Source organism: Saccoglossus kowalevskii, chromosome 5 (genome assembly GCF_978046115.1).
Source record: "Saccoglossus kowalevskii chromosome 5, keSacKowa6.1, whole genome shotgun sequence".
In the NCBI taxonomy this organism is placed as follows: domain Eukaryota; kingdom Metazoa; phylum Hemichordata; class Enteropneusta; family Harrimaniidae; genus Saccoglossus; species Saccoglossus kowalevskii.
This window is the reverse complement of record NC_140645.1, coordinates 26,584,545-26,606,506: the sequence shown is the minus strand read 5'-3', so window position 1 is coordinate 26,606,506 and position 21,962 is coordinate 26,584,545. Positions and strand designations below refer to the sequence as shown.

The following is a 21,962-nucleotide window of genomic DNA, read 5'->3' as shown; positions in this document are numbered from 1 at the left end:
ATTCAGACTCTGTGTGACCACAATCGTCAACGTTACTACCATAGTTTGCTTGAGTTGTGTATTAGTTTTCTTTGCACTTTGATCTAAATTCATGACACCTGTCGTCTGCTGTTAGTATTTAGGACTGTTTTGGATATCAAAGTAAATGCTTTTCCGCCATTCGCACCGCTAACAGACAGTATGAATCAAACATAACCAGAGACATACATAAATGAAAAAAAAATGCCTTGTTGAACATGTACCTACGTACTTCACTAATCGACACATAAGTTGCCAGAGTGGTCCCTGAATATAATAACAGCGTCTACGGTAGTAGTCGTTGTAACCAATTTATAAGTGAAGCATAATAAAATATTAGTTGTCGGCTCAGTTTATTGATTTACGATAGGAAATTCATTTTACAACTAGATACCATATAATGCGACACATTACACCGGTCAGCATGACTGTCGCCCATGTAAAGACTGGATAACATTTTTTTTATTACACACTGGATTTTGACATCTCCATTATATCTATACACGTCATCATAATCAATACAGGTCATCTATCAGTTACGGGCGTCTTTAATATGCAACTCGTCAAAGAGAATTGGGGTTAAATTTATAATTTGCGTACAATTGCGTACAGATTATTTAGTGAAAATAGGTCCAGGCAATTATTTGGTTCAAGCACAAAATATATACAAAATATATAATTAAAAAAATAGCCACCCAGAACGCAGTGATTATACATAATGTATGATCTATTCTTTTATGAATTATAAAAAAAAATCCATATATTTATTAGCACATATTTTCCCACTCTGAATAGGAAAAACAAATAATTCATAGATGTGGAATCGAACATATAACTTCAAGCGTAAGAAGGAAACGGCAATATCACTACACTGCTTTATTCAATCAGATAAAGAAATATTCATTGTTCCATACCTACGGTCAATATATTTGACATTGTAGAATTAAAAAATAATCATCCACTGAAGCGAGTATGATATGTATAATGCCCGTGCCGTGAATATACGAGCAACACCGAAGTATACTTTTTCAATCGTATGTATTGTACTACTATAATATCGGTAAAGCGAGATACTTGTGTAGAAACAAAACTACGTATTTTAATAACATTCTGGATATATAAAATGACACGGTTATATATAAAATGGTTTTGAGGTGATCAACTTGTAGTATATTCAATAACAACACCACTATTGCATAAATGAGGGATAAATGATTATAACGGTATTCACTATCTTTACATTCGTTTCAGACTTCTTAACAGTAAATCAAATCGATCAACTTGGAATATATGTCCATTGTGATCAGAAATATGTCGGCATTTTTTACTATTTTTAAAATGAACAAACCTATGTACATATATAAAATGATCAGATGAAATTTGATTTAGGCGGAAGTAAAAGTAGGAATACATATGTTTAATGAATTTATAACAAAGATATACTTGTCATACATATAACGCACATTTTGTTCGCCAGTCTTTAATGCAAAATCGTCGTGTTTATATATTTGCATATGGAGACACATTAACAGTAAACGAGTTATCTGGTTCCTGTTAAATAAACAGAATATAACATAATAGCAAGTAATTGTCCATGATGTATACACAATGATATGATATTTCTTGTTTTTAATTATTCATTGAATGTAAATGTGTTTCAACCTGATCTTACCTTGCTATCGTTCAGCAGTGACCTTATTGACTTGACCAATTGGGTGAATGTCGGCCGATCTCGAGGATGACGATTCCAACAAGACTTCATTAGTTGATACCTATTGAGACATAACAAGTTGAAAAGTCTGAAGTAATGATGCATAAATACTAAATATAAAATATTTTTGTTTATCTTAAAATATAACCTCCACAGTAGAAAAACAAAAACGAAGAATACAATTGTGCTTAGTTATTTGCGTAGATTAACCAGTAACAGCAAGTATATATGTTATACTGAATGAATGTATTATTTTTCCCCATAATACTATCAGTGAAACTTATACCTACATAGCAGCGTGACAATGAGTTGGTTTTGGTAATAATTTTCCATTAGTTACCATCACTTTCACATCTTCTTCTGTTGTGTCTTGATAAGGGATTGATCCTGTAGAAATAGTATGTCGATCACCATGAGTGTAGATGTTTATAGCAATTGCGCCAACGATTTCTGAATTAATGTACTATTTGTTTTATTTGTTTGTCCATTTTCAAACGCGTCCTTACCATACAATTAAATATATAATTAGTTAATGGTATTCAACTTATTAATGAATATACAGTCCCGATTGGCCTTTCGACCCCCCCCCCCTAATAGAGCAACGTAATCATATACGTTTTACCTTGAGTTATTATTTCCCATGTTACAATACCAAATGACCATACGTCACTCTTCGGAGTAAATCGCCTGTTTAACAGCGTTTCAACTGACATCCATTGATACGGATAATTACCCTAAAATTAAAATTAAAGAATATTACAACCCAGTACATCACCGCTGTGAGTTTACTCATAGAGTAAATCGTAAGTACTTTGCATCATGAACATTACTAAAGCCAGCGTTTCTGCTTTTATATTACCTTTGTTTTCTCAAAGAACCGTGCGTCATCTATTACGTCACTAGCATAACCAAAATTTGAAATTTTGCATTTCTTATCACTACTTATCAACACATGTGCAGCAGTCAAATATCGATGCATTATCTGAAATACAAAAAAATAATTGCAATATCACAATGTTGTTTGTTAGAGCTTAATATTGATTATCAGTCGGCGTTTTCTGTTTGTATCTCCTAGTGACGTGCTCTCCCCTAGTAAAGGGCAGTGATAAAATACGATAGGTGAATTATAGTGACTGTAAACATTAGTAATTGTAACAATGCGTATATTATTTGCTGTTATTGGAGTGTTTTTTGAGTTCAATGCCAGGGTTAACGTCAACTCTGGGCAGTAACGTCTGTACGATGGGTAAATTATTTCGACGTTATTGAGGTTGTGTAAATCACCCTGGGGTAACGCTAATTAATGTATGTGAGTTGTTGTCCATTATTGAGATTACTGCAGTGACATTTGTTTTGTTCTGCCAATATATATTAATGCAAAGGCTTCATTCAAAACGATACTTTCCTGGTTTATATATACACACACAATATAACAAAATACAGTATTATAATACCTTTAAGCCAGACAGATACTTCATTCCATTGGCGATATTAAATACGAATGAAATCAGTTCTTTATACGGAGCTTCAATGGCTTCATATGTGTGCTGTGATTGGAGAAATGTCTTCAAGTCGACATTTAAATGATTCAGTATTATGAAACTTGGAGCTAAAGAGATATATAATAGTCACTGCATGTAAAGTTCATATGATGCATCACATTTTTCAAGAGTTGCATTTTAACAGGTTACCCACCTTTTTCTGTACAACATCCAAGTATTCGAATTATATTACTGTGTCCACGTATTGATTGCAGTATTTCTATTTCCTTCACTATTTCATTTTCTACCAGAGGATCGCCGTCTGAAAATGGGTGTTATAGTTTACGTAACTTCAATTTTGTTAGTGAAGCAGACGAATACAATTATATTTTACACTAAATACTTACTACTATTCTTCTTAATTACTACATCAGAATGTCCAGAGACGCCATCAATATTCCATGCATCTGCTTTACTGATTTCATACAACTTCCCAATCGAAATAATACTTTTAATACAAATATGATCTCTTGGAAATTCGATTGTCTTCTGTCCTGATTTCATGTAAACAACTTCATTCTTGTCAAATGAAAGTTTAGCATATTCCTCTTCTGTTACATCTTTCTGTAACAAACAAATATCTTGTGATTTAGTAATATACAATGTGGGTTTACGAAAAAAAGTCTTCAAACAAAAACACACAATTCCCTTCAAATACATTCAACTAAATTTACACTGAATAATAACACAATAACAGTTACAAACCAGATTATTTAAATCAAGTGTGTGACGTATGTAAAGTTACTAATATTGTACTCACTTTGGTGGAACTGATTTTCTCAATAGATTCATAAGCTACGTCTGCATTCTTATCAGATTCCAACTTATTTTCAATTTCTGAGTAATAGTCAATATTGTAAACATTACAGTTCAATGTAATTGCCTCATTGATATAGAAATAAAAGTGTTATACCAAATAATTGTGACGCGATCTAAATTAATTAATGCATAGATTTTGTCTATGTTCAATATAATGTACGGGATACAAATTAGAGAAAATTATAAATCGGTGGAGATATTATTATAAACACAAAACAAGAATAATATTCTAGACATATATAGAAGAAGTAAGTTACAGTATCTTAAACTGTGATTCTATAAGTTAATGTTTGACATGATCATGACAAATGTATTTATATTTGACTCACCTACAGACACATTTTCGTATCTTCTATCATCTAAAACTGTATCGTCTGCCGAGAAAAATATTGTTTGTAACAATGTATTGTTGTAAAGTATCATGACATTTTAATATATGCTTATTATATATGACATAATATATCTTATGAATCGAGTAAAACTTAACAGGTCATTTATAGTATCAAGCTAATTATATTTTACCAACCTGTGTTTTTTCCATGTTGACTACTTCTTTTAAAAAATATTATAACAGGTACAATCGTAATCGCCAACAAAATAAGGATAACACTTGGCACGATGTATACTGCAGGTTTAGTTGGTTTGGATCTGCTACTATCAACATTGCTGGCTGGCTTAGCTATACAATACAAACATGTTACTGTTAATTAAATGGATACAAGTGTTTTGCATCATATTATAGGCAAACAATTTACACTTAATATTAATAAATTATCACGTGATTGCTTACCATTTACAGAGGGTAGTTTTATTTTATTTTCAACAACGATAAACATACGTTATCGTAATTGCACTATATTATAATTAAAACAATACACAAATGTTTCAATAGATAGTTAAGGGAGTTGCCCTTTTCCATTACTATGTGTTCCAGCGATCCGTTCCAACATTGATAAATATATAAGCTGTACACAGGTTAATGATGAGACGCATGTTCGTTTGATATTTTTTATCTAATTTTGATTTTTGTAAATTTATAAATATGCTCACAGTCTATTTTTGATACTCCATCTCATATGGAACACATAAAAATGAATATTAATTTGATGAGAAAATGTATATAACAATGACGTCATTTAAAAAGTGTGCATATAATTTGTGGATTACGTACAGACGTACGTAAAATATTTCTACAACATTTTCTACTGATAAATCTGAAGGTGTAATTTACCATCCAACACAATCCAATTTGCAAAGAATGTTTTCACATTATATGGTGAGTGTACTCATGCAACTTATGCCAGTGAAATATTTACCTCAACAATGAAAATACATGGTTACTTGCCAAAAGAAAAATATAATCTCACCTTCAGTAATAGTCAACTGTGTTTGACTTCTACTTTCCCCAATTATATTTTTACTGATGACAATAATATTATATTCTACCGATGGTAATAATCCATCAATTGTTAGTTTGTTGCTTGTTGTTTCCTCTGTTAATTGTTTCACTCCATCTGTTGATACCCAATATTCAATATAAAATGACTGTGATTCACCTCCATTAAATCCAGGGATCCATGTCACATTTATAGTATTATGCGATGATGATAACTCAATACCTGACACTGGATATGGACTACCTGTTGATTAGATTAAAAGTAAATCAAATCCAGGGATCCATGTCACATTTATAGTATTATGGGTTGGGGATAACTCAATATCTGACACTGAATATGGACTACCTGTTGATTAGAATAAAATAAATCAAATCCAGTGATCCATGTCTCATTTATAGTATTATGGGATGGAGAGAACTCAATACCTGACACTGGATATGAACTACCTGTTGATTAGAATAAAACAAATCAAATCCAGGGATCCATGTCACATATACAGTATTATGGGATGGGGATAACTCAATTCCTGACACTGGATATGATCTACCTGTTGATTAGAATAAAATAAATCAAATCCAGGGATCCATGTCTCATTTATAGTATTATGGGATGGAGATAACTCAATACCTGACACTGGATATGGACTACATGTTAATTAGAATAAAAACAAATCAAATCCGGTGATCCATGTCATATTTATAGTACTAGTATTATGGGATGGGGATAACTCAATACCTGACACTTGATACGGACGACCTGTTAATTAGAATAAAAACAAATCAAATCCAGTGATCCATGTCACATTTATAGTATTATGGGATGGGGATAACTCAATACCTGACACTGGATATGGACTACCTGTTGATTAGAATAACAACAAATCAAATCCAGGGATCTATGTCACATTTATAGTATTATGGGATGTTGATAACTCAATAACTGACACTTGATACGGACGACCTGTTAATTAGAATAAAAGTTATTCAAATCCAGGGATCCATGTCACACTTATAGTATTATGGGATGATGCCTGCTGATAAGAATAAAATGTAAATCATTACTAGGATTCCTGCCACATTTACCTGACAACACTGTTGACTGTTGATGATAATGAAATTAAATCAAATGAGTTTAGTTTAACATCAGTTATCATACACTTAAAATACAATTAAAACACCAAATAGACAAAAGACCGTATGCAAGTCTAGGAATAAATAGACTAAATTATCTGATATTAGGTGAAAGTACACAATATTTATCAACTTGAACTGTAATTATACAATATAGTTGTTTTTATCAATGGAATAACTACTTACTTTTGCCTTGGAATATTACAATGAATGTTGTATTTGCAAAGTCGCTTTCAGCAACACACGTGTAGTTACCATAATCATCAGAAATTGTATTACTTATTGTAATTATGTTTTCATGTAATGTTCCTTGTATAGAATTACTAATTGTAATTCTGTCATTGCTGATGAGAACATTTCCATTTGGACCAAACCATTGTAGTGTAGAGGTAGGATTGCTACTAATCTGACATCGTAATTCTCCTGTTTCCCCTTCATTCGCTCTTGACTGTGCATTTGATGTTTCATTCACTGCAATGGGCGTGTCTGGAATGCAATAACTAAATCATTGTTCAACTATGTCTATGCAGCAAGTCACGGCATATCATATGAACCTCGAAATTCATGTCAAATCATAACAGATACCTGTCATATGAGCAACATTGTGGAAGTCAATTAATGAACACCTTCAAGTGACAAAATGCAGTTTACCTTTGACATGTCCTACTTAATTATCACTGATTTTTTTTTACTTGATGAGATCAAATATTCTATGAAATTACACTCTCATCAATTAAACTGAAACAATGTGCACATCAAATATACAAACATATCCGGTTCGTAGTTTTAAAAAAGTCGATTTTTTTACTAAATATTACAAAAACACTAACTTTTAAATGAATGAACACATAGACAGGGGACACGGAAATAAAAGAAATTTGTGTTCAAAATACCAAAAAAAATATTATTATTATTATTAAAAGTTTCAATATATTAATACATTCATAGTTCATTTCAGTGAAAAGAAAATGATATTTTAGGATAAACAAACATACATTATGTATCCACTAACACAATTATTCTTAATAAGAGTAAATCAATATTACTTACAATAAACATTCAATATTACTGGCTCAGATGTGGACACGTGACTTCTATCAAACTCGTTATTCACAACTACACAGTAGAATTCACTGTTGTGGTGACGATATGATAAAACTAGACTCAATTCTTGTATTGAAATCCTTCCATGATTGTGTACATCATTGGTATACGTCATTGGCTTGTCATTTGATATTGGTTGGTTGTCTTGGTACCATTCTAATACTGCATCTGGGTTACTGCTGCATGATGTACATGTCAACACAAAATAGTCATCTTCCATCACATGGTCTAGGTTGTCAGGATAACCAGTGAGTTGGGTTGTACAAGAAGATGAATAACTAGGAGGAACTTAAATAAATAAAGGAACAAATACTGTAAGTAAATAAAAACATAATATGTGTTAATGAATAAACAGGGAAGTACACACAAAAATAATAATGTATGCAAACGAGAAAAATGAATAACCAATGTTGAATAGAAAACTGAAGATACGAAAAATGTACACAAAATAAATTCGGACATCCAATGACTGAACTAATAAATATCAAAGCAATTTGAATACACCAGGTTTCATGAACGAGTAAATTTATAATTATTTCTAAAAATATGTATTCTGAAAGATCTTTTCGCTTCATTCGAAATATTTTTTTTTTAATTTGAAAAAATGCAATTACAAGTAGAACTATTATCGTTGATTTGCGTAATAATTGACCACAGTGGAGTTCTATTCCGTATTCATCTGCTGAGGCTTGTGATTTATCAGGTTGTTTTCAATAGCTATTTGAAATTTGTAACATTTTAATGAAGTAAAATGTGATACGCATAAAAGATGTTACCTTATCGGCATTCATCAGGCAAAGCCATGTTCTGTCATAATTCATATAAAGATATGTACATATGAGATAAAATATTGCCAGTACAAAGAAATATTAGAAGGATATTCAGTAGTTTACTGTGTATTACAGTATATAATTTACACAGTGCACACATTTGTGATAGTTTTTAACATAAGGAAATGTACTCACACAATACTTTCATTTTAATCAGACTGGGTTAAGTTAGCTCCCCAACAAATAATTGTTAATGCCAGACAATACAAGTATATTTCTGAATAAAACTTACAAATACACACAGTGATTATTAGACTGATTCTAACTCAAATACAGTATGTAGAATAAAACTTACAATATACAGTGATTTATTGAGTGGTTGAATCTACTGATATACTATTAACCTCAGTAGTAACAGCTTTACATTGTACCATATTATTAGTTATTATTAGTTATATTGTACCATATTATTAGTTAACTCTAATACTCTATGTATGTATAGTGTAGAATAATACTTACAATATATAGTGATTTGTTGAGTGGTTGAATCTACTGATATACTATTAACCCCAGTAGAAACAGCTTTACATTGATATTGTACCATATTATTAGTTAACTCTAATTGTGTATGTATGTATGTATAGTGTAGAATAATACTTACAATATACAATGATTTGTTGAGTGGTTGAATCTACTGATATACTATTAACCTCAGTAGTAACAGCTTTACATTGATATTGTACCATATTATGGGATGGTAGTAATCTTATTTCTAAATCTTGTTGTCTTATTGTACCACCATTATCACCACCTCTCTCTGTATAATCTGATATTGTTTCATTTGAATTCCCAGTGAATATATCACCATCTTTATACCATGATATAACAGCTGCTGGATTACTACTGTCAGTTTCACAGGTTAATGTCAACATATCACCAATCTTTACTGCAGTGTTGTATCCACTCAATCTTACTGATGGTGGTTTAACTGAAAACAAAATGTAAATATGCATTTTGTGGTAATTTCCCATCGCTCTGTAAACTGATGAGCAATGACAATTCACTTATATTCACAACTGAATAACATACTAAATAGTACAGTAACGTCTAATCAATCTGCATAAAACTATCTTCACCAAGTGGCACTAGTCTATATACTTCCGATACTCAATATGGTTTCATGATATTATGTATCTATTGCTGCAGTGACAATTATTCTCAGGACAATTAAGTTTATACTTAATAAGAAGAGTAATATATGTTTTTGTATTGAAATTGTCATTAAGCAAAAATGTGTGTTCATTTAACCACAAAAAAATTATGTTTTTTATTAAATCATAATTTCCACCAGGAACCACCAGTATGTTTTGTTCACCCCATGCTACTATAATTAATGTTCAATTATATCCTTGCCAAAGGAAATTTGAATAACAAAGTATATCATTATTAAATGTTTATAATAAATATTATATATATTTGTGTTTATCAGCAAAAGTAAAAGTTAAATTATTTTTACTTTTAATAAACATTACATTTGAAATATACTTTTTTAGCTGTTAATTGTGTTCATATTCATTCTAGTTTGTATTCTGTATTTCAAACAACCAGTCAAATACAATGCAGTATAAACATATAGTTCAACAAGTATGTGATTCTTAACTATAAATGCGGTCAGTCATAAAATTACCAGTTAATTATGTCAGAAATGAATCGGTACAAATTTTAAATCTGACACAATTTATAGAATAATTCTGTTTTAATATATAAATATATTTTAAAAATGAATTTTAACCACAAGTTTTAAATAAGCTTATAAATGGTACAGATGACATGTTAGGCTCATTTTTGTTCAACAATCTTGGCAATTTATCACAACAAAAATCATGTAGTAATTCACCATTTTTCTTTAAACTCGATTATGTTTAACCAAATTCCGCCATGAGAATTTCTTGTTCAATACTACAACATAAACTCCATTTATTGCTGAAAGATATTTTATTTTTAAGTATAGGTATTTATTTATAAGTGTATACTTCTGGTAGTTACAGAGTTGTGAAATGTCATAAAAGCACAAACGTTTCATAAATAGATGCACAAAATTGACTACAGACTAGTACTAGCTAGCACACAGTACAAAACTTCAGAAGTGGAATGCAATATTATGGTGTCTTTCATGCTAAATTATTCACGGGATAACAGGCAGGAAGACAGAAAACAGAAAGTCAGGAAGGCAGGACAGAAAGTTTTCAATCGATTCCATTGCAAGTTGAAGCAGAGTAATTATGCATTACGTCTATAAACTGATTAGTCATTAAATTTGAACAAATAAAATAGTATTAATACATTTTGTAAATATTCAGAAACTATAAAAATCAAAACTTATGGCTTACTAGTATTATGGTTTCAATGATAACCGCCATTTATTTATTTAATTATGCATCAATAATATCTACCAAATTAAAAAATTATCTATACCTAAAATAATAACGTTGATTTGTTTGTATTCTGTGTGATAAATCAGGATGGGGTCTAACTAGACACATAATAGTTCTAGTCTATGAATGTATTTGATTGTTCATGCATTAGAACATGATAAACTGCTTTAGATTTTCAGACACTGTACAACTCTAATTATTTTTTTTAAATACAGTTCTCATAAATGTTAATTCTGCATAAAGTAATTCCACATTTATTTAAATTTGATTAGTGATCCGAATCAACCTCTACCCCCACATATGACCTATAAGCAATCTATTCTCAAAATATAAAAATATTGTAAAGACTTTTAAACTCTATTGATTATCATTAATCTAAAAATAACTAAAGGGTGACTATAACCCTTACTGTGAATACCACAATATAAACAAATATATAGTACTTACAGTGCACAGTGAGGTCAGTGACAGTAGATGTCACATGACCAGTAAAGTCTGTATGACTTGATTGACATTGATATAATTTAGTGTTATGTTCTGCTTGTATGGATATTGTCATCTGTTGTTCACTTATTTTACCATTATAATCTCCATCTCTTGTAACATCAGATGTAATAGATTCATATGTATTAGCAGTCCATACATTGTTATCTTTTAACCATGATATCTGAGATGCTGGATTACTGGTTGATGTGGTGCAAGTCAGTATTTTAGTTTCACCTTCTTTCACAGGATTGGTTATACCGGATAATATCACACTCTCTGCTGGAACTGTAAAAGAAAATGTTGACTTAATAATTGTGCACATCTAACATTATAAAAGATCATATATGATCAAGCCACCAACATTACATTACTCTGGTATGTGTATTTAAATTATATATAATATATACTTACAGTAGACATTGACTGGTCCAAGTTAACATGTTAATGGTGTAGATAATACAACATTATTAGCTTTACATGTATATATTACTTGATTATCATTTCTATTTAGATTCCATATATAAGATATACTTACAGTAGACATTAAATGGTCCAAGTTGACATGTTAATGGTGTAGTTTATACAACATTAGTAGCTTTACATGTATACATTACTTGATTATCATTTCTATTTCTATTCCATATATAAGATATACTTACAGTAGACATTGAATGGGTCAAGTTGACATTTTAATGGTGTAGTTTGTACAACATTAGTAGCTTTACATGTATACATTACTTGATTATCATTTCTATTTAGATTCCATATATAAGATGTACTTACAGTAGACATTGCTTGGTCTAAGTTGACATGTTAATGGTGTAGTTTGTACAACATTAATAGCTTTACATGTATACATTACTTGATTATCATTTCTATTTAGATTCCATATATAAGATATACTTACAGTAGACATTGAATGGTTCAAGTTGACATGTTAATGGTGTAGTTTGTACAACATTAGTAGCTTTACATGTATACATTACTTGATTATCATTTCTATATAGATTCCATATATAAGATATACTTACAGTAGACATTGAATGGCCCAAGTTGACATGTTAATGGTGTAGTTTGTACAACATTAGTAGCTTTACATGTATACATTACTTGATTATCATTTCTATATAGATTCCATATATAAGATATACTTACAGTAGACATTGAATGGCCCAAGTTGACATGTTAATGGTGTAGTTTGTACAACATTAGTTGCTTTACATGTATACATTACTTGATTATCATTTCTATATAGATTCCATATATAAGATATACTTACAGTAGACATTGAATGGCCCAAGTTGACATGTTAATGGTGTAGTTTGTACAACATTAGTTGCTTTACATGTATACATTACTTGATTATCATTTCTATATAGATTCCATATATAAGATATACTTACAGTAGACATTGAATGGTTCAAGTTGGCATGTTAATGGTGTAGTTTGTACAACATTAGTTGCTTTACATGTATACATTGCTTGATTATCATTTCTATTTAGATTACATATATAAGATATACTTACAGTAGACATTGAATGGTTCAAGTTGACATGTTAATGGTGTATTTTATACAACATTAGTAGCTTTACATGTATACATTACTTGATTATCATTTCTATTTCTATTCCATATATAAGATATACTAACAGTAGACATTGAATAGTTCAACTTGACATGTTAATGGTGTAGTTTGTACAACATTAGTAGCTTTACATGTATACATAACTTGATTATCATTTCTATTTAGATTCCATATATAAGATATACTTACAATATACATTGAATGGTCCAAGTTGACATGTCAATGGTGTAGTTTGTACAATATTAGTAGCTTTACATGTATATATGTTCTCATTATCATTCCTATCCAGATCCCATGTGTAATCCTTAGTAACTGTGTTGACGTTTGTAGATTGTGATAAACCTTGAATCTGATTGTTGCCAAGATACAAATGTAATGTTGCTAATGGATTTCCATCAGTTGACTGACACCTTATTTTCATTTCCTCATTGAGTAAGTAAGATATTGATGTTGTAGTGCAGGATGGCTCACCCGGTGCATCTAAATGTTAATGAAGCCATAGCCAGTGAACACAATAATAACAAGTCATTGTTAATGACACAGTCCCTGTTGCAATTAGAGAAGATGTGATTCATGCCTGAAATAAACTAGTATTCATGACGAAAACTGCAAGTTTGTTGTCTTTTATCTAATCACAAATTGACTTGTGTATTATATTTTATGCAATCATATTTAACATGCAAATCACTGGTCATTTGACCAGGTAACTTGTTTCTGAATGAAATTGTAGTTTATGGTCAGTAATTGATAGTGAATAATAGACTATTTTTTAGTATTAACAAACATCAGATTTATTATATATGCATTTCACATTTTGCATATTTATGCAATTTTTTTTATCCCAAATCAAGCAAAGTGCATGTGCCCAGTATTGTAAGTGTGTGCCAGCTAAATGGCAATTTTTCCAACAATGTTTTCATGGTGGGAAATAAGGCAATTAACAATCCAATGAGACTGAAGCAAAAATCAAACATGTATCTTTGAGAATATACAACTTTGATTGCCAGTTAAAATTTACTCATCACATAGGCATAATTTGTTGCATGAGTTATTGTGTATTACAGGAGGGAATCTTGCCATTCATGAATTTATTTGCAACCAGACTCACTAAATGATATATGTACATTTTTTTAATATTTTTAATATTTATTTTTATTATTTTGATTTTTGAACACCAAATACAACCTTTGGAAGATATTCTAATTACAAATAAACATAGGCATTTATTATAATAAATATGAAAATAAGTATGAGACTGTACATAAATATAGTTGTATGGTCAAAAATAAACATTACCAGCAGTAGACCATTTTTATTCAAATCACAGAACAAACATTGATGCTACATATCATTGAAAATATTAAATATGTTAATGAGATATAATAGTAAAATGGCTGTCAGTCAACCAACTATTAATGCGAAACTAATTGTCTTGGACAAGTATGGTAATGTATATACCAAATTTAAACAAAAAAAAACATAGGGGTATTTGAAACGGAAATTGCCATCTAACTGTAAGTCTGTCGCTGATTAACTCCTGAGTTTGGTTTCAAATACCCCAGGAAAGTGTTCTATGTTTTTCATGTAATTATGTGTTAGTATGCAAGGGATTTTTCAACACACACAAATGATGAATTTGTATGAATTAAATGGATCATTTGATTGTGGACATGTATTTCTCAACTTGTCTCTTATTTAGTTTCATGTCGTATTCAAGATAGTCCCCATACCATATATAATGTCGCATTTATTTTATTATCACTTGTACGCCAGATGACTGGTTTTAACCGAAACTATAAGAGAATATAGTGCTCAAACATTCTTTCTCCTGTTTGTATTGGGGTAACTGAATATTTGAGCAAACTAAATAATGTCTAGTCTTTGTTACAGTAAATATATCTATCATTATTATCTAAAGAACTTGTATCAAAAACATGTTTTTTTTTTGTAACTTACAACTTTCTTAAAACATGGGTACACTAAATTCTATAGAAAGAAATAATATCAAAATAACGTATTGCAATGATCATTTTCAATGATAAAAAATCATTAAAACTACTTTTAATAAGTAAATAACAATTGTATTCCAGCAGTATAGAAACAAAATGTGACCAGTCAAAGCATGGATGGATGGAACCAAAATGAATAGTTCCCAATTTTGAACTTAATCTGAAATGAGGAGCAACGAATGCATGTTAATGTGTGACATCACGTAGTTGTAAGATGGATTGCAATCAGTCAAGGCATACCAGGGACATTATCATTGGCCATTTTGAAGCCCGTCTGAAAAACATATTCAATGTGAGTAACAAGTTTTCATTTAAAAAAAAAAACAACGACAATCTTCAATAATGGCACACACACACACACATTTTCACACGCATGTAGGTCAATCAAGAAGTTGCTGTTTGCAGTATGAACGTGTGAATTAGTTTAAACATGATCAATTAAGGCATGTCAGAGATGAGACTCAGAAACAGTCGGTTACTTTATATCATATCATTCGATAGACAGATGCGACACAGCCCTGTCAAGTAGTCCCAAACATGAATATGATTTCTGTGACAAAAATGTGTCAGCAATAGCACTTGCAATTTGCACATACAAAAAATAGTCAGGAGAAGCAAGTGACAATCAATGTCCAGTACTGTCTCCAGGCAGGAAATTTAAAAACAAAAAAAAAAACCCACTAACATGGTCTTAAGAGCACTTAAAAAGTTATGAAATGGGGGTGGGTGGAACCCAACAGTCAAGCAACAGGTGGACACCTTATCAAGTACCGACTAAGACTATTACATCGCTGGAATTAGCTTCCTGCTGAGGAAAATGCTGCTTCATCACCAGCAACTCCTCCCTCTGACGGCAGTGGTATTGAAAGTATCGTATGGTCGCCTAAAAATAATAGACTGTAAAGTGCATATTGTTTTAGGGAAGATATTGCTTAGCTGCAGGTGGTGGTAGGGTCTGACATAAACTCACTGATTATAAAGTCAAATTACTTGGAGAATAGTACCCAAGTTTCTCTCATTCACACTAGACGTATTTGCTGCATTATAAGTTATGTATGATGACTGAAGTACCGGTAATGTCGTTTCGCCAGGGCAGCTGACAAGCGTGCATCGCATGCTTTGTGTGAGATTCAAGTACCCTTATTACAGCCGACTTATTGCACTATGCAGTAGCCAGCTAGTGTACAGTGCAGTGTGTCAGTGTGACATAGTAATTATGAGCTATATGCCTTTAAAATGAGAAAATGTTCACAAATCAGAAGAAAGCCAACCTGAAACTTGTGATTATAATGAATCAACTGTGTTTGAACCCCTTCTTAATGTTTGTCAGAACCAGGGCTCTCATCTGTGGCATAGTCGCCATTATAATGACCAAAATAAGACCCAATATGACCAGCAAAAAACAGCTTGATGTGAGCAGCAGATTATGCTACCTCAAGTATCAAAGATGTTTATTTCTGGACTGGTGGTATGGTAGGTATGACAAATTTATTCCCAGGTATTTGTATTAATATGACATAAAAGTGTAAGTAAATTATTATTAGGTCCAGCTACACGTTGGCAACAATGCGAACAATTTGTTACAAAATGCAGTTGATGCAGTTCAGAGATGATATTTTGATAAATGGATTGGTAAAACAAATGGACGACAACAATTTAAGTATGCATATCTGAATAAAATTCGTCTAATCACACCTGTGATTAGATTATGAAACATCATAAATGCTTGATTTCGATGCATTTTAGCACGTGAACGGTTGTCATTTTTCATTTTTGATTTGGATTATGAAAGTATTGGGCATCATGATTGAAAGGTAAATGTGATATCAGCTCATGATACAAGTCATAATGCATGTACTATAATACTAGAAATATTTCATGTCCTAGAGTTTGTTGCCATTAAATATGTGCAAAGTTTAGGTGGCATTTTTACGGTATTATATTGTTAAATTATAATCTTAGACTAGCTTCTTTACTTACATTGTATAATGAGTGTTATATCTTCCTCTTTACTTCCTATACCATTAGTCACTTGACATGTAAATGTTTTACCATTGTCATCTTTATCAGTAAGGTCAATAGTTAATCTACTATTGTCACCATTGAGTTGATATCTAGTCAGATCTGGTAACGGCTGGTTATCTCTCAGCCAGGTATATGTAGGTTCAGGACTACCATTCGATGTACATTTCAATCTGACTAAACTGCCCGCATTGGATGGATTACCACCTGTAACAGTTATTGTAGGCTTAGGTAGTGTTGCAGCTGTGTAGAAATAATAGAAAAAAACATTAGTATGCCATATATCAAAAATGCACCACATGTTTTTTATGATTTTGTTATATTTGTACCCATATAGTTATGGGTTCTCTGGTTACTTGGCTACCACATGTGCATGTCAGTCTTGATCTTGAATGTAAAGTGATTGAATTCAAATTGGTATGCTCCTGATATATCATCATTCAATATTTTTGACTAATTTTATATTATACCAGCTTCAGTTTTGTATCAAAAATGTTGATATTATTTCGTAGATATATATCAAAGTTGCTTTAAATCTATGCGATCAAGATGAAAGTGTTTTTTTACTAGACTTGCATACAGCGACGCACTGTGGCAAGGACATTCCCCTCGTATTTTATTTGATGACTTCAAAGTAACACTGAAAAATTGCTACGCTTTGCTGGCTCTATTCATTCTGCGCTAATTTAATCCAATTGTTTTGTCTCCTGCTCCAGATCAATTTCTTCCATAATGTCTAGAACAGGTCGTTTTAGCAAGAAAACAGCTACTTCACACATCGTATTGTATGATCGGCCAGTAAATTGTTCAGTAGCCAGAACAAACGAATATTACTGCAAGGTCTACTTTTTTCATTTTCAGACAACAATGGCATCTCCCTTAATGCAAGTGCTGCTGCGAACTTTTCATCTCACTGCAATGTGTTTAGATCTCTTTAAGTAGCGTCAGATCAACCACCTCATATTGAATTGGTGTCGCCTTCTGTTCGCTGTGATATTTTGGCAGGTAAGGACATTAATCTTCCTTATCTACTCATTTCAGACTACACTCAAACTATGGCATTGAAACCGATTCAGACAACAGGTTAACTCGCGCTTTGACTATTCAGGAATTCATCTTTGCATTTTCGATTAATAAAAATGCTATCTGCGATGTTTAGGCAGTTGATATCCCTAGAGGTTTTAAAGGACTGGCTTTCAACGAATACCATCGTGCATTCTTGGCAAGGGCTTCTGCATTGCCCCAGATTCACAATATCAAAGTTGATTGGTTACGTCAAGACGCTAATTTGTTCATCTTAATTTTCATGGGTCTTTCATGGGTCAGGCAAGGAAGAAAGTGAGTTTACCAGGAAAATGAAATTCGCAACAATATTAACCTCATTACGTGGATTAAAAGATGGGTTTGATATTGACATCAGGAAACCATCAAGATCGTCATTTATCTGTCCCAACTTTTTCTCTGCATGCAGTCAGCCTGAAATGTGAACATCTTGCATTAGCTTGCTAAACCGAGGATAAACTTGTTCATGAATTGCTGAATACCTCGCAAATCTTGTAATAAGTGCGAACAATTGAGTCTCCTTGATCACCTTAATTTTGCATGTTGAGTTATCATACCAGTATGTACTTACATGCCATATCAAACTGTCAAAAGGTGTTGAGAAATTACACTACTATGCTATTTAATCCATGAGTAAACAAGTTATCTTGATATGGTTTCCTGCTCTGAATGGAACAGGGTTTCCATGTTTCTCAAGGCCAAATTCAGCAACAGACCTACAGCTATAGACACCACAAGCATCGGCCATGGTGGTTTCTTACTTGACCTCTTGTTTTATGAATGCTGGTCCCCAGAGCTAACACTCGATGATCCCACACCATAATTTGCATTTACATAATCGTCGCTGCTTCAATTTTGTTAGGCCACTACTGGTGCCGTAAACTATTTTTGTTCAGTTGTGACAACATGGCAACTTAAAGTGCACATCATCAACAAAGAAAACTTATGTGACGCCTCGTTATCGCTACAGCTTCATTTGATTTTGTTTCACGCAGAGCATATTCTAAGAAAAACTAATTGATTGATGATCCTTTCTCTCATTCACAGACTCAACATCCAGCGCAGTTTCATGCCAAATTCCCTCCTTGGTGATGTACGACTAAATAAACCACAAGGATTCTCAGAACATATATTCTACTTGAGTGCGTACATGGTTTCAATTCAATGGACATTCAGATCAAGTCTGTTGCTCAATGTGGGACATTTTTCCATCACAAAATCGTGACATTCAAATTCTACCTGGCTGAAATATTGTGCCTCCAAAACCAACATTTCAAAGTCAACCATACCTCTGTCTCTAACACATGCTTCGAGAGATTCGTCGCATATAAGGTTCCACAACTCGGCCACAACTCTAAAAAGCCTTATGCGCCCTACTCAATAATAGTGTTTTGCTTGAAACAGTCTTTGTGCTAGCCTTCTTTTGCTTCCTTTGCTGTAGTGAACTGACATGTAATGCAAGAATCTTCAATCCCAAACTCAACCTCTGTATTGCCGATGTCAATATCATGGTAACAAGATGTGTTGATTGCGCATCAGTTTGCACCAAAACTTCAAAGAGTTCAAACTTCGTCTGTTCCCTAAACACAACAAGTCATGTCCAGCATCTACACTTCATCAATTTCTCTCTGCCTGCAAAGGTATGAATTCTAGATCCAATGAACCATTATTTTTGCAACCAGGAAGAATTCCACTTCACTATAATCAGAATGTGTTCACTACTTCATTGCGCACTCTCCTCGCCAGATTGGGCCTGCAACCCCTGCTTTTTGTCGGACATTCATTTCACAACTTGGGAAGCCATCATGAGAAAACTGCTGAACGGAATGGTTCAGCATTTGTTTCCCATGAGTGCTTCAACTTATCGCTCATCAAATTTTCATATAATATGTTTCGCCAAAGCTTCTTACAAGAAAAACAGTCCCCATTTTGAATACATGTCTAATGAATATATAAAATTTGAACAAACTCACTCAAAGCGTGAAAAATAAAATGACGTGCATCAGGACCCCATACTTTCTAATGTATGTACCAAGTTTGAACGAAATCCATCCATAAATGCCAGAAATGCTTGATATTTGATGATTTTTTAGCACAAAAATGGCCACCATTCGGCCATTTTGAATAGGATCGCCAAACCAATATATCTGTATATCTATGACATTATTTATAATGAATATTTGAACTTAATTAATATAAGCAAGTCAGAGATATGGCACCAGAATCAGATTCATTAAAACAAACTGGCCGCCAGTCGACCATTTTTAATCTTATCGGAAAAACGAAATGATGTGCATCAAGGTCTTATAATGTCTAACGTATATACCAATTTTGAACAAAATTCACTTGTAAACAGCCGAAAAATGTTCGATTTTGATGATTTTTAGCACAAAAATAGTCGCCATTCGGCCATCTTGAATCAGATCGTGAAACAAATTGACGTGCAAATGTACAATATCATGTATGATGTATGTGTGAAGTTTGATAATGATTGGTCAAGGCATTTCTAAGATACGAGTCCGGACGCACGCACGCACTCACGGACGGACGGACACACGGACGCACGGAAGCTTTCAGTAGCCGATGTCGGAATCCAAACCTCTGATTCAATAAAACTAGGCAAGCCAAACATTCAAATCACATAATTTCACCATTCCGTATTTCACTTGTGTGTTGATGGATTTGGTTTAAACTATGTTTATACATTGATACATTAAAGACTATGGGAACCTGATGCACGTTATTTCTTTTTTTGGATCAAGTTTAAAATGGCTGACGTGCCGGGACAGATCAAACTTCACACATATATAATCTTGGGGTACATCATATTGCTGGGGATAGCCACAATCGTTTTAGGAATGTCTACAATCGATTCAGGCAAATCACTCAGGCACTCACAAGATGGTGGCACAAAAAGAAAAAGTGACAGCAAAACAAAATTTGAGAGGTAATGATTTGACTCAAGATGGTTGAACTGAATTTCAGCCATTTTAAGGCCAAAAATGTATAATAATCACAAATTCTCACAATTCCATAACTGGATCTCATATGTGCGTGGATGGATTTGGTTTAAACTTGGGACATACATTGAACATAATGAGACCTTGATGCCTTTAATTTTTCAGACTAGGTTCAAAATGGCTGACTGATGAACATTTTGTTTTATAGAATTCAGTTCTGCATTCACATCCCTGACATGCCTGGACCAATCAAGTTCAAGCATATCATATCGTAAAAATGCGTGACTGTGAATTTTTGTCACGAAACAGAGATTTTGGTTCCAGAAACAGTATAAGCCTTACTAAATCAGCTAACTGTTTGATTAATGCTCGATAATTTTAGCGATGGACAATTAGTTTCACACGATGCATATTCGATTATATCCATAATCTAAAAACTACCGATACATGCTAATAATACCAAAAAAAAGTCTTTCGAAAGTTGTTCCAAAATGCATCTACTTCTTATTCTGTCATGTTTTATTACAAAATGCATAAAGGTTAATTACAAAATGTGTAGACAATTTTATTACACAACGTTTCGAAGTTTGTTACAAAACGTATAAGTTATTATTCATATAATGTCTTCTTGAATTTCTTGCAATCAGACCACTGGGAGTTGGAATAGAGTATAACCTGGGAATACAAATCCTACTGATGCACTCAGAAATCACATGCGGTAATACAGCATTACCTCCATGTTTGTAATGTGAACTAATCTTGGATTCAATCGACTTTATCCATGCATACATTTTTGAAAACAACAAAGTATGTTCAAAGTATGTCCTGACTGTTTAAATCTTCCTTTTTTCATCACAGTTTTGAACTGATACAATAAATAGTAGAGCAAAACACAGCACAATTTGTTTTTGG

The 21,962-nt window shown here is 32.3% G+C and overlaps 2 protein-coding genes across 2 annotated transcripts; both read right to left on the bottom strand.

Moving 5' to 3' along the window:
* Positions 1-727: 727 nt before the first annotated feature.
* LOC144358936 (fibroblast growth factor receptor 2-like) lies at positions 728-11,626 on the bottom strand. Its single transcript, XM_085499284.1, has 15 exons — positions 11,373-11,626; positions 7,667-9,478; positions 6,803-7,102; positions 5,457-5,729; positions 4,616-4,768; positions 4,419-4,463; positions 4,031-4,107; positions 3,618-3,834; positions 3,425-3,532; positions 3,184-3,338; positions 2,589-2,711; positions 2,352-2,463; positions 2,020-2,116; positions 1,691-1,790; positions 728-1,569 (listed from the first exon to the last, which is right to left on the bottom strand). The coding sequence occupies exons 2-15, from the start codon at positions 7,938-7,940 to the stop codon at positions 1,519-1,521; spliced, it is 2,085 nt and encodes a 694-aa protein (XP_085355410.1). The 5' UTR covers positions 7,941-9,478; positions 11,373-11,626; the 3' UTR covers positions 728-1,518.
* LOC146745954 (cell adhesion molecule CEACAM5-like) lies at positions 8,010-18,838 on the bottom strand. Its single transcript, XM_085498844.1, has 6 exons — positions 18,811-18,838; positions 16,987-17,271; positions 13,187-13,477; positions 11,373-11,696; positions 9,152-9,478; positions 8,010-8,032 (listed from the first exon to the last, which is right to left on the bottom strand). Exons 1-6 carry the CDS (start codon positions 18,836-18,838, stop codon positions 8,010-8,012), a joined length of 1,278 nt encoding a protein of 425 aa, XP_085354970.1.
* Between the last annotated feature and the right edge of the window lie 3,124 nt (positions 18,839-21,962).